The sequence below is a fragment of the Sceloporus undulatus genome, chromosome 5 (genome assembly GCF_019175285.1).
Source record: "Sceloporus undulatus isolate JIND9_A2432 ecotype Alabama chromosome 5, SceUnd_v1.1, whole genome shotgun sequence".
In the NCBI taxonomy this organism is placed as follows: Eukaryota; Metazoa; Chordata; class Lepidosauria; order Squamata; family Phrynosomatidae; genus Sceloporus; species Sceloporus undulatus.
Window position 1 is genome coordinate 105,441,287 of NC_056526.1, and position 13,735 is coordinate 105,455,021.

At 40.8% G+C, this 13,735-nt stretch overlaps 1 protein-coding gene across 5 annotated transcripts in view; it reads right to left on the reverse strand.

Moving 5' to 3' along the window:
• LOC121930729 (proline-rich protein 5-like) overlaps nucleotides 1-13,735 on the reverse strand; it is a 181,528-nt gene that overhangs the window by 125,137 nt on the left and 42,656 nt on the right. For 2 of the 5 annotated variants that reach the window (XM_042467475.1, XM_042467472.1), the window contains exon 3: nucleotides 4,258-4,512. In XM_042467475.1, the coding sequence (XP_042323409.1) occupies nucleotides 4,258-4,388 (131 nt within the window). In that variant the 5' untranslated portion in view covers nucleotides 4,389-4,512. Of the gene's footprint in view, nucleotides 1-4,257; nucleotides 4,888-13,735 lie in introns of those variants that run through there. The other 3 variants (XM_042467474.1, XM_042467473.1, XM_042467471.1) reach the window with 2 other exon arrangements.

The window sequence follows — 13,735 nt, forward strand, 5'->3', positions numbered from 1 at the left end:
CTCGGCCCCTTTCTCCTCTGTGTCGCTGGGTGCAGCCATGTAAAGGCTGAGCCCAGCGACACAAACCCTAGAAGGAGCTCTGTGTTGGAGCTCCTTCTCACGCCGCGGAAAGGGCGCTCTAGGCACCATCGTGCAGCACGACAACGTCACCACCGCGCCGCCTTGTTTGGAGGCGGCACGGTGGTGACGTTGTCATGGCGGCCCCTGTGTAAAACGGGCGCCGCCATTTTGTATGTGCTGAGCACATACTATGGTTGGGGGCATCCAGAAGGGACGCCCCTTTCTAACCCTAGTATGTGCTCAGCACGTACTTTTAGGCGCGTCTGTAACGCACCAAAATTTCTTAAATATAGTTGGTCCTCCATATCCATGGATTCTTTATCCACTGATTCAACTATCCATGGCTTGAAAATATTTCAAAAATATATAAATTCCAAAAAGCAAACCTTGATTTGGCCACTGTATATAATTCTCATTATATATCACTGAACTTGAGCATCCACAGATTTTGGTATACATGGGAGGTCCAGGAACCAAACCTCAGCAGATACCAAGGGCCCACTGTATTATCTTTGGCTGTAAAAGGGGTAGATGTATGCTTCAATCCTGTTGTTAGTCCTGACTTTTGTTGTTGTTGTTAGCTGCCCTCAACCTTGACCTTGACTCATAGTGTCTCTGTGAATGAGGCATCTCCAAGACTCCTTGTCTTGAACTTCTCTGCTCAGGTCCTGCAGGCTCAAGCCCTTGGCCTCCCCGATTGAGTTTATCCATCTCTTATGTGGTCTTCTTCTCTTTCTCCAACTCGCTCTCTTTCCTAGCATCATTGTCTTTTCTAATGATTCATGTCTTCTCATGATGTGGCTAAAATACGACAGCCTCAATTGGATCATCTTGTCTTCCAGGAACAGTTCAGGCTTGATCTCTTCAAGAACCCATTTAATTGTCTTCTTTGGCTGTCCACAGTATCCTCTGAGTCTAGGCCTGCTTTTTCTACTATATTTTCTGCATAAGGTTGAATAAATAGAGTGAAAGTGTGAAGCTTTGCTTCACCCCTTTGCCAATTGGGAACCGTTCTGTTTCTGTCGTCACTAGAGCAGACCATTTGAATCAATGGGATTTACCTATGTGTTGAATTATGGTTCTACTCTACTTAGGACTAATCAACGGGATGCTAGCTGTAATATGATTTTCAGTTTAAATCCTACCCACTTCATAATATCATGGTATCTCAGTACCTGTGCACAGGTACACTGTATCCTGTTGGATCTTATGAACTGGTATCAAGTTGACATCTTTGTACCATGCAAGCTGGCATAGTTTTAGGCACTTTTTACCAAAACAGGGAAAGCAGTAAACATATGTTGCACTATAGCAGTTTACCAAACACAAAAGAAAAAGCAGATCCTGCAGCCATTAAAAAAAAAGAAGAAAGAAAAGGGAAAGGTTGGCTATTAAGCTCACAAGCCCATAAAGAGATTATAAGTTTAAATGCCTACATGGTGTACCACAGAATATGTAAGGACATTTTAATTGATGAATTTATTAAGAAACGTTCACAAGTGGCTTTGCTCTCTAGTCTTTCAAGAGTTTTAGGTGCCCAGTGGGAGGAAAAGCTGCTGCTTCTTTTTCCAGCCAACCAAATGATGAGGTTTTGATCACAATATACTACATCACAGGAGTGTTGGAAGCCTCTAAGAGTGGTGTGAGTGTTGGACTGGGAGACCAGGGTTTGAATTCCTTCAGCCTCGGGAACCTACTGGGTGACCTTGGGCAAGTCATACTCTTTCAGCCTCAGAAGAAGGCAATAGGATACCCCATGATAGGTTGTCATTAGCCAGAAATGACTTGAAGGTAATAATAATAATGACGCAACAATAATAATAACAAAAATAGTCGGCCGCCCCTTATGTGGGGGATCCATTCCAGACCTCTCGCGTAAGGGGAATTGAGTGTATGCTCAAACCCCATTAGGGATAAATAGGGTGTGCTCCTGCGGTGCACCATGGTGCACACACCATGGGCACACACCCCATTGTTTCTATTGGGGCTTGCCTTCCGTGTGTGCTCAAGTCCATGGAAGGAAAGCCTGCATAAGGGGCAGGCCAACTGTAAATCACAAAGGAAGAGGAAGTGGCAGCCTTGGGTCTAAATTCAGTTCCCTCTCACGCATGCTCAGGAAATGCATTGCTCCCACTAGTAAGACACAAATGAGGGTCCTTCTCACAGACCTCATTCCCTGAGCAAGCCTATTTAGGGAGAGGTTCTCCTTCAAATATCCAGTTCCCAAGCCATTTCATCCTTAAAATGAATTCAAACCAGTGAATCCATGAATTCAAGCCAGTCTGATACCTTTAAAACTTGTATTCTATGATTGCTATGCAATGTTACTGTCAATTCCCTAGCACTAGCTACAGTTTTGGAGTCATTTTCAAGGGCAGTTCCATGTACAGCACACAGCAAAAGTCTAATCAGGAAATCCCCAATGTATGAACTTCTATGATCAAGTCATTTCTGTTCATGAAATGCTGTGGCTGGAGGAACAGGTGGTATGCTTCCAGGTACTCTCAGATACAGAGTTCATGTAGGCCTGGAGTGACAGAAATAGACCCAGGAGCACTGATGCAGATTTACCTATGTGTTATAGCCCTCACGTACAAAGGCTGAAAGAAAAAGCTAGCTTTGACAACACTCCATGTGCAGCCTCTTTGAATGCTGGGTAGTTGGACCAAATGTGCAATCTCTCCACACCAACCCAGCTAAATATTATCCCTGGCATGTAGAATTCAACTGTGTTTCACAAGGAGTTTTAACAGCATCTCTAGGGTCATGTCACATGTAAGACTATGCCAGGAAATCACCAGCACTTCCTGTTTCCCTTTGCATCCTAAAACATCTAAAGCCAATCTAGGCAGCAGTCTTAAAAACCATGTTACAGGAATGTGGCTACTGGAGGCAGGGGGATGTGGGTAGTGCTTCCTAAATAAGAATTCTGCCAAAGGAAATGTTTCTTAATTTCTATAGTTCTAAATTACTGGATTAGCTTACAGTTGTAAACTGCTTAGACATTGTGAAGTCGAAAGCTTTCATGGCCGGTGTCCATAGTTTTTTGTGAGTTTTTCGGACTATGTGGCATGTTCTAGAAGATTTTCTTCCTGACGTTTCACCAGCATCTGTGGCTGGCATCTTCAGAGAATTTCTCTGCAGATGCCAGCCTCACTCTGAAGATGCCAGCCACAGATGCTGGCGAAACGTCAGGAAGAAAATCTTCTAGAACATGGCCACATGCTCAGACACTGTTAGTTCAGTATGAAGCGGTATATAAATGTAGCTGTTTGAATACTAGAAATTTGGGTACTACAGAAAAAATTCATTGGGGGCAGAATTCTTGTATTGAGAGGAAATACCCTGATACAATCTGGTCTTATTGAACTCTATGAAGTTTATTTCCAAGAAAGACCCTAACTCTGTTAAGTGAAATGTGCATGTGTCATAAACCCCCTTTTTTAAGAGAAAAGGGATAGTAGAGGATTTAAAGAACCATGATAAAAAGCAGGTCCCTCAATCTTTTCCACTCTAAGTTGTTTTCTCCTAAAATGTTTTCTTACACAAAAGGAGAGAAATCTATTAAGGTTTTATTGTACATGCTTGCATATAGGACATTTAGTTAGGTCCAAAGTGTCTGCATGTTTCTTTCATTTTACAAAAATGTACAGCCTTACATCAGTAACAGAAAAAAATGATTAAGGGTACAGGAAATTCCAGAAATTGTTTTCTTTCAAGAAACCTCTCTCCTTCATTGCTGGGATTTCTTTCCGGTTACAAACATAGCTAAATAATTTACTTAAAATGTATAAAGTTTTAATAATCATCCAGAAATATGAATGGAAGCCATTCCATTATATCTCCTTTTCGGGTATGGGAGGACAGCTGTGCAGTTAACTTTCACAAAGAGCAAATCAAACAGGAGACAAGAAAAACAGCTAGATTGAAAGAGTTCCCTAGATCTTCCATTTCATATCACAGTGAGTGAAATGGGAAGGCATACAGATTTGCTAGGAGGCATTTTCCAAACAAAATCAAAACCAGACTCCAAACTGTGTTGTGCTTTTTTTTAAGGGATGCAAGTGCATTTTCTTTTACAGAATTGAACAGCATAGTCATGTTGGCAAGGGTGAGAACATTCCTGGTGAGGAGTCAGGGGAAGGGCCAGAAGAGAGAGAGAAGAAGAGAGAGAAGAAGGAAGAGACCAAGTCTTACCTATTCCAGGTGGCGTTGGAGCAGGCCCGTCGCTGTTGTGTCCCCCGCTCATCCAAGGCTGCTGGCTCTCTCTTGCCCAGATCACTGAGGCTGGGCGAACTCATGAACTTCAACCTGCGAAGAGTCCTCATGGTCAAATGTGTTGTTTTGTGCGTGGCAGCTAGAGAAACACCATCCTTTTAACAACACACACGCACGCAGCTGGAGCAGCAGCACCAATGCGAGCGGTTCTCCGTTTGCTGTTCAAAAATGAAACTTAAAAAAACAAAAACACAAAGGGGAAAAAAACAAAAACAAAAAAGAAGAGAGAACCAGTCTCTACAGAACACACCTCCGCCAGCAAGAAAACAAACCTTTAATCAGATCAACCCTGACGTCACAAATGGTAGTTAATAATTTCTCTAGGTGTTTTTGTTTTTAAGCTCAACCTCTCAGTGCTGTTCTTTACATATTAGAAAAACCCTTTATAGTGGAATGTGTTTTTAAAAAAGGTTTCTGTCCTCTAAAAAGAGAGAGAGAGAGAGAGAAATATCGTCCAGTGTGCACGTTCCACCTGCTGTAGTAAAGGCTTCCTCATTCAGTGAATTAACTTCAGTTTTTCCCCGCCCTCTTCTCTTGTAATTGGAGACGTGGACTTAGGGGAGGGTGGAATCTACTTACTAAAGGTGACGTATGGGGATTTTAGAGGAAAGTTTCATAATTACAAATCCTTTGCCACATTACTGCATGCACTTTCTCTCTTTACTCCCTAAGCAAACAACGATTCTGCTGTGTTCTTAAGAAGCTAAGCTGAAAGCATGAGATAAACCAGTTGAGAGAAATTGGAGTGTTAAAACACAAGGGTGCTTTAAAGTATTTTAGAAACTTCATGTTGATGTCCTATAAGATTTTGGGACATAACTTTTACAGTAAGGGATGTACTTAGGCTGAAAATTAACCAGAGATGAGGTTAAAAGAAAGGAAGGAAATTGGGAAGTGACAGACAGAAAGAAAGGAGAAAAAAAAATAAACCACAATGAAGGCAGGTTGTAAGTTTTCCGTGTATCCAGCAGTTCATTGTGCAAAACCTGGAATTGAAGTATGACCCATGGATCCCAGCATCAAGGGCTTTTCATTCTCATTAAAAATATTATTCTGAGGCCATTTTCACTTGCCTCAGGAACTATGCAGACCCACATCTGTTCATTTCTCCGAAGCTCAGTGCTCTCCTATTTCATAAATATTTGGCCATAAAACTGGCAAGTTCTATATCCCAAAACCAAGCCAGTGACTGGATTGTTTTAGGCTTGGCATAGCCTCTATTTCAGTGGTTCCCAACCTGTGGGTCGGGACCCCTTTGGGGGTCGATCGACCCTTTCAAGGGGGTCGCCTAAGACCATTGGAAAACACCTATTTAATTACAGTTATGAAGTAGCAACAAAAATAATTTCATGGGTTTGGGTCACCACAACATGAGGAACTGTATTAAAGGGTCGCGGCATTAGGAAGGTTGGGAACCACTGCTCTATTTCAAACAGAAGCTATTGTCACTTCCAGTTTTTAAAAGTCTTTTTATGCCATTTTTCCAACTGAGAGGGAGTCGAAAGGGGCTATGCTGGGGATCCTGAAGGCAGCCCACACTTTGTCCACTTCTCCAGTACACAGAATGATGTTACCTGAGAATAGCCTTTCACTGAATCCACAAAGAACAGTGTGGCCCTGAATATATGATATGCAATATTGCAATGTGCAACATGTTATTGGGGGAAACAGTTTATTTTGGTAGGTAAGCTGAAGACATATTGACAGGGTCTCTCTCTTGTTTCATGCGCTATGGATTAGCAAATACATCAGGTTGTTAGTTGTGCACATTTGCAATAAATCTCACAAAGCCAGAGCAAGGAGTGTTGATATTTTAAATGAGATTTATTTTATAGGACCAGGTATTTATACATATGTCTACTATTCATTATTAACAACTAGTTCATAATGCATTTCTTAACCAGATTTCAAAACTGAAATTTTCCCAAGGGGGCTTTCAATGGAGAACATAACCTGTTTATAATGGTTCATTTCAAAGCAAATCAGATTTTGACTATGTACTTTACACACACACACACACACACCCTTGACACATGCTGCACAGAAGTGCAACAGTTCAGGCTCCTTCATGGTAAACTCTCTTCATAGCCATGATGATTGGGATGATGTAGTCCAAAACATTTGGAGGACTGCTCTATAAGTGGAGTCACTCTTCCCAAATTGCCCCTATCTTTCAGCCTGAAGACTTTTCTTACATTACACAACACAGCAGGAATGCCTTCCCAGCCCTGGGGACCACATGCCTCTGGTGTTGACTGGGGACCGCATGTCACACATTTTGCATTATAGACTGAAAGGACTTCCCTCATGTCCCCCATCCTACCTGCCATTCCTTATCTGTCACCAAGGTGTGATGCTCACACATACCCTGCTTTGCTACATGGAGGTTCCATTTTGTCATGATTAAAGAGTCATTCTCTGTGGGTTTGTGTTTAATTTTTTTTTTCTTTTAAAACTGTGTTGTGCTAGAAACTGTAACACTAGGGCCACTGAATCAGATTAATATAGATGGTAGTCATTGAGGCTGTTGGCTAAAAAGTGCTTCTGTGGAATTTTGTTTTTTAATGCCAAACTCCACCAGAAATATTCTAACTGTATCCGGATGTCACTCTCTCTCACTCACGCATGGAAATTACTGAAGCAGCTGCTTCCTCCTCTACTGACAATTTTACTCTCACCAGGCCTGAGTAGTGGCTGATCTACATTGTACACCTCCCCCCTTATACAAAAGCTGTTAGTTACATAAACATTTTACACAGAAAACATAACTTGTGAGTTCAGACAGAGCTGACTGTAATTGCCACAATCATGCTGATTGGAAAAAGGTCACTGAGCATAGAAATTGCACCTTGATGCTTGATTTTGTCCTAATGATGTAGTGAATATTACAGTGTCTAATAATTGGACTGTTTAAAATATATTAGACATAGGCCTTTAGAGAAGCAGACAGAAAAAGGAACAGGGGTCCTGTATTTTTAACAATTGTACAGTAAATAGTTCTGGGCCTTCTCTCCTTTCAACCAGGCTATCTTATGCCTGTCTAGCAACTTGTGAATAACTGTTTCCCACCTTCCTTTCTGTGTGTGTCATCTGAGTGCATATAGAAAAGTATACCTTGTTGCAGGAGCATCATCTAGTGGTCACAACCAACCACTGTAACTCCATTCAGGAAACATGAAATATTCTTGCAGAAATCAAGGGGGACCTGTTGTGTTGCAATGTGCTCTCATCTCCTAAAAGTGGTGTTGCTGTTTGGAGTTCCAGATAATCCTTCCTGGATATTCTTGTTAACAGGAGCTGGGATCTATAACTGCCCTATGTGATAAGATGCTGAACTGTAGCAGTTGACAACTCCTAAGTAGAATACTCTTCAGCAATAGACCAATGCCACCCAGACCAGCTACCAGAACTTCCTGAAAGGGATTGCTACTTGAGCCTTGTTTGGTCAGCAAGATCCTTCTGAACTCTGATATCTGCCTTGATCCTTTGACTCTTCTTCCTGATTGCTCCTTTACACTTTACACCCAACTACTGGCATTCTCCACAAGCTCCCGGGGCTCAAGGTTGACTTCTGCCTGCTGCCTAGGGCTGACCCTTGACAACTATACGTAGTAAGGGAACTCAGGCAGGCGAAGTCACAGGCTCCTTTCTCCACTTCCCTTGGTTGTTCTGGTTTTCTTTTCCAATTGACACAACATTCCATGGTCCAGGAGCCCACTAAGCATGTTCAATCCATCAAAATGGGCCTTTGTTTCTGCCATTTTGTTTCTCAGTGGACCCATTTCTTTTCCAGCTGTGTCAACACTACCCTCTCCCAAGTTTATTTCAGGAAGTAAAGGTGCAATTTGGCTTGAAAACTAGAACAGCTACCTCCCCCACAACAGGAATTCCATATAGGAGTGTAGCATAGCAGAGGAAGGGTGTATGACATGAGGCACACATCCTATACTACTAACATTACTAAGGATTCAATCACGCCAATTGCCCCCATATCTTTCTTCTTCCCAAATGGCATTTTCAACATTCCATGGATCCTGAAGCACAACGTAATGGTTGGCTTATTGAACTGTTTTGTTTTTCTTTCTGAAATTTTTTTGTATAAACCTGGGCAGTCTCCTACGTACTGTAAGTAGAAACTCTGACTTGGTCAGATGGTGCCTCTGTTTCACAGCTTTGGCAACATACATTGTACCACCAAGTTTATTATCAGAAGGAATGAAATGGCTTTCATGCTTTAGCTAATCTGCACAGTGTGTGATGCTCAACTGATATATCAGAGCAAGCCATGCAGTACTAGCCAAAAAGGAAACACTGGAAACTCTTTGTTCACTTCAATGCTCTGTATTGTTCTTTAAGTTGCCTACCTTTGCAAAATGTTAATTGCTTCTCAAATACTTTGACCCTCATGTAGTACAGAAAGTACTACTGTCACATGCAAGTGTGTCTTTTAAACCCTTGCAACCAAATTGTGTTTCTTGTAGCCAGTAGCATCACTGGGGGGTGCAGTGGTGCGGCCTGCATCGGGTAACACGGAAGAAGATGTGACACCCGGTAGGACCCTCCTCCTGCATGGGAGGCAAGTAGGCTCCTTAGTCGCGAATAGACTGCCACTACAGCTACCTTTACTACAGGGAAGGAGAAGGGGTTAGTGGGCCCTTTTTGGCCATGCCCCTTATCAGGTGACACTGGGGGAGAGGAAATGTCACTACTTGTAGCCAAATTATCTACATCCAATCTTTTAATTTAATTATGGAAGAATCAGAATGCCATATTGCTGTATTTCTCTGTCACCCACTCTATCTCTGAATAATGTATGTAAAGCATGAGGAATACTGTAAAATAGGCTTTTAAGTACTGTAGTTGCTTGTAACAAGTAAGAATCCCCCCAAGGTAATAGTTTCGCTGAAGTTATTATTGCACCAGCCCCTTCAAAATCTAAAAAACACAGCATTAGTATCTGTGGATAAGAGAGGGTACGAATGCTAGGAAATGTATTTGCAAGATTAAATCCACTTTAAGTACCCATGTATCCACAGAGGATACATTCCTAGACTGTAGAAACATGAAACCACAGATAATAGCAAATCCTACTGCAATGAATTACTTTAAATGGAAGTTGACCATACAGTTGTGCTGGAGGACCTAGAGATAATACCTTTCTAGGTATTTCTAGGTCCTCCAGCATGATTCCATTGTCATTGTCCATCAGAGAAGCATGGCAGAGAATCATGTTGGAGGACCTAGAAAATTTTTAGAGAGAGAAAAAATGTTTGGAAACGGGTAATGAAACTGTGCGTAGCGGTTCCACAGATACATGGTTCATACCGTATTAAGATTAGTTGATGATGTCTAGAGTTATACATACTGTGTTCTAAATTACACATATAATACAAATTTGTATATATCAATTTTTCTTAATTACAGAGAGCAACATAATTACAGGATTTGGCCAATCTCCATGGTCTAACTATTGAATATTCAACCCAGGTCACCCTCCAACTTAGTTGTTACTACCCATTTTCTACACATACTCAAATCTATCTTTACAGCCATAAAGCTGCTGAATTTACAGTCATTATTGTAAATGTAACCAAGCCTAAAACTCAAAGAAATATTCATATGCATATACAAATATATATGTACAGGTTGAGTAACCCTATCTGGAATTCCAAAATCTAAAATTTTCCACATGGTGGATGAGATAGTGACACCTTTGCCTACTGATGGTTCAGTGTACACAAACTTTGTTTCATCCACAAAATTATTAAAAATGTTATGTATGCAATTATCTTCAGGCTATGTCTATTACATGTTTACAAAATATAAATGAATGTCATGTTTAGACTTGGGTCCCACCTTCAAGGTATCTCATTATGTATATGCAAACACTCCAAAATCCAAAAAAAATCCAAAATCCAAAACACTTCTGGTCGCAAGCATTTCAGATAAGGGAGAGTCAACCTGTATTTACATTACTACCAGATTTAAATTTAAAGCTTGCCACTGTAACATAAAGGATAAAGTATACAGACTGGAGGGCTGATCCCTGGAGTGAGGATAAAGCATGCAACAAAGAGAGTGTGAGGATCCTCGCTTGTCATGCACAAATTGCTTGCATTAGAAGTAACAGTACAAATCAGTGTTGCTAAAATGCAAATTCTTCTCTGCTTTATGACCCTCCCACCTAAAACAAATATCTGGATTCTTTCTCTCATTATCTATAAGACAGGATTGCCACAGCTCCCTGGCTTGTTGTATCATGGAAACTAGCCCTTCTTAGTCTGAACTATCCCAAAGCATTGGTGCAAGAAGAAAGTTATTGTGGGATATAATTGAAAAATTGCTGTTCAGATTCCAAACAGGAAAAGTTCCAGTTTGAAGACTGAATAGATAATTACTACAAGGAGCCCTGGTGGTGCAGTGGTTAAATGCCTGTACAGCAATCACAACATTGAGGGGCTTCAAGGTCAACTCAACCTTCCATCCTTTCGTAGGTCGGTAAAATGAATACCCAGCTTGATGAGGGTAATTGGCTTACACATTGAAAACTGCTTAGAGACTGTTTAGTTCAGTATGAAGCAGTACAGAAATGTAAATGCTATTGATACTGCTACCGTGTCTAGACTGGTCTGGAAAAACATCAAAAGTAAAATCTCACACTGCCATCTAGGTTATTACATCTAGGTACAAGTGTATCAAGTATGCTCATCCCTCCACATTTGTAGCTTTTACATTTGTGGATTTGATTATTCACAGATTTTATGAATACATTTTCTCTAGGAATATCTAGGTCTTCCAGAGCAACTCTTTGCTCAACTTTAACCAAAGCTTGCACTGAAGGACCTAGAGAACTCCTCGAGTGCAATTCTATGTGCAATGTCTGGCAGATATTGACCAGAGTTGCATTGGAGGACCTAGAGATTCACAGAGAGGTGTTCTCTCAGGTTTAAATACAGTGTTTTTGTTACAGTGCACTTTTCATATGCAGCTTTCAGGATATCATAAAAGCTGGAAAAGGCAATTGTTTGTGTGCCACATTGTGCCATGGGCATGAGCCTCACTGTTTTCAATGGGGCTCAGCCATACGCTGAATTTTCCTTACACGGATGTGTGTATGTTCGAGATAGATCCCCGCATAAGGGAAGGGCGCAATATATTTGCAGTTTTTCCACATTCACTAGGGTCCTGTGCACCTAACCCTAGTGAATGTGGAGGGATGAGTTTACTGCCATATTTTAAATATTATTATGTTGAGACTATGAAATAAGAGTCAAATACTCTAATCTCAATTATCGTATACTGTATACTCGACTATAAGTTGACCAGGTTTTGGGAGCAAAATTATGGATTTGATATGACCCTTGGTTAAGTCGAGGGTAAAACTTAGGGACATGCAACAAAGGATCTAAATGATAAAAGAAAGGAGAACAATAACAAAGAATATACAAAATTCTGGCATAACAATTTTGGCTCACACTAAAAGCTGGATGGAAGAGAGAGCAGAGAGAGGTCAGTGCTTCCAGGATTGATTTTACTCTTGTGTTTCACCTGGGGATGGTTCTCTTTTTCATAAGAGTTAAAGTATAGTATTTATATTGACCCATGGATAAGTTGACCTAAGATTTTGGGGTCAATTTTTTTACTAAAATTTCTAGACTTATCTATATGTATATACAGTAGTTCAGATGATTAGATAAACAGCAAATATGGAAATCAAACATGATTACATTTGAAAAACAGATGTGAAATGTCTGACATGTTTTGAGCATTTAAAGGACGGTCAGCAACAGACTTTACTGAGAACTGTTGGGAGCAAATTAATTTCATCTTGAACCAAACTTAGCGAGTATGACTGCCAAGGTTCCAAAAGATTAGGTTCCTTTTCACCAAGTGAGTTCTAACAGAGGTCATGCAGATGTTGGACTGAGGGTCAGGATCGAGAATTATCTGAAGGACCTCACTTTGCCCACTCTACAATACTGAAGAGGTCCAATTGAGCTTCTGAATAGAGATGCAGGTTCTGAGATCAAAAGTAGGGGTGGACAACTGTGGAAGGCTAGGGAGTTGTGTTAGCTCCCAAAGTTACTTTGGAGGCCTGCATCTCCCATAAAAAATCAAATCAAATCAACTTTTTTGCCCCCACATGTCCTCTAGGGGAAAAGGGACCCATTTCACCATGTAGTGAGGTCTTATTGGGCCATTTTAGGTCCAGGAGAAGCTTTCTTTTTAAATGAGAGGAAGTGATATGAAGTCACTTCTTGTTCACTTGCTGGTTCCAACAAGCCATTTCCTGTGCCTAAATTCATTCAGGGTGAGTCCAAAATGTGTTGGAAAGGATCTCCCCTCCCCAGGTCATTGTGGGGCAAGAATTTGTTTGCTGTAAAAAAAAATTGTTCGACACCTGAGGTGTTGTCCAAATATGGTGGAAATGCCTATCATGCCCCCAGAGGGGCACCCCAATCTAAAGGGTGAAGATACCTTCCAGATAACAGAATAGAAGCTAGTGGCATGCTTGGGTTGAAGAAGAGTATGGTACTGCTTATTACTTCAGGGTTAGATCTGGGAGAAACAAACAGGAAGAGAATAATAGATGATTCTAAAAGAAATACAAAATAGGGCTCTCCATTCATTGTGTTTCTAAAATTTTAGTTCATTCCCATGAAGACCTGTGAAGAAAACTAAAACCTTGAAACATGATGTCAGACATGTCCCTTAGCCTACATTTTAATTTTCCTTGGTCAAATTTGCACAAGGCCAAGAAGAATAACTAGACATAGGCATCAGTTAACCAAAGTGATATAAGCTCCTATATGTTACATCTTTAATAGAAAAGTTGAAATAAAATGGAAAGAACAGGGAGAGATTCCTGAACCACAAAAAAGAAAGCATAGGTTCAAAAAACACTGCAGAAATAATCCAGTTTGAGACTTTAACTGCCCTGGCTCAGTCCTAGGGAATCCTGGGAATTGTAGTTTATTGTGGCAACAGAGCCCTCTGACAGAGAAAGCTAAGTGTCTTACAATTAACTTCAGTTCCCAGAATTCCCTAGCACTGAGTCAGGGCAGTTAGAGTGGTCTCAAACTGGATTATTTTTGCAGTGTGTTTTGGACCATTGTGAACTTTCTTGATAGCTCTTGAAAGCTTCTTCTAAAATACATCCAGGGCTGCTGGTTTTTATTTTCACCTCCCTCTACTTTTCTTGTGATTTCCATTTTGGCAGCCAAACTGGTAGATCCATGTTCGTTTCTTTGTTTTTAAACATGCTGGGGTAGTTTTATCTGCTTTCCCTTCTCTTTTGTTGTTCTTGCATGGACAGTAAGGGATTTTTGAGCTACTATTTACCTTGCCTGTAGCAGGCAAAGACACATGTCTACAACAGAAGTGGTCAAGTAGAATT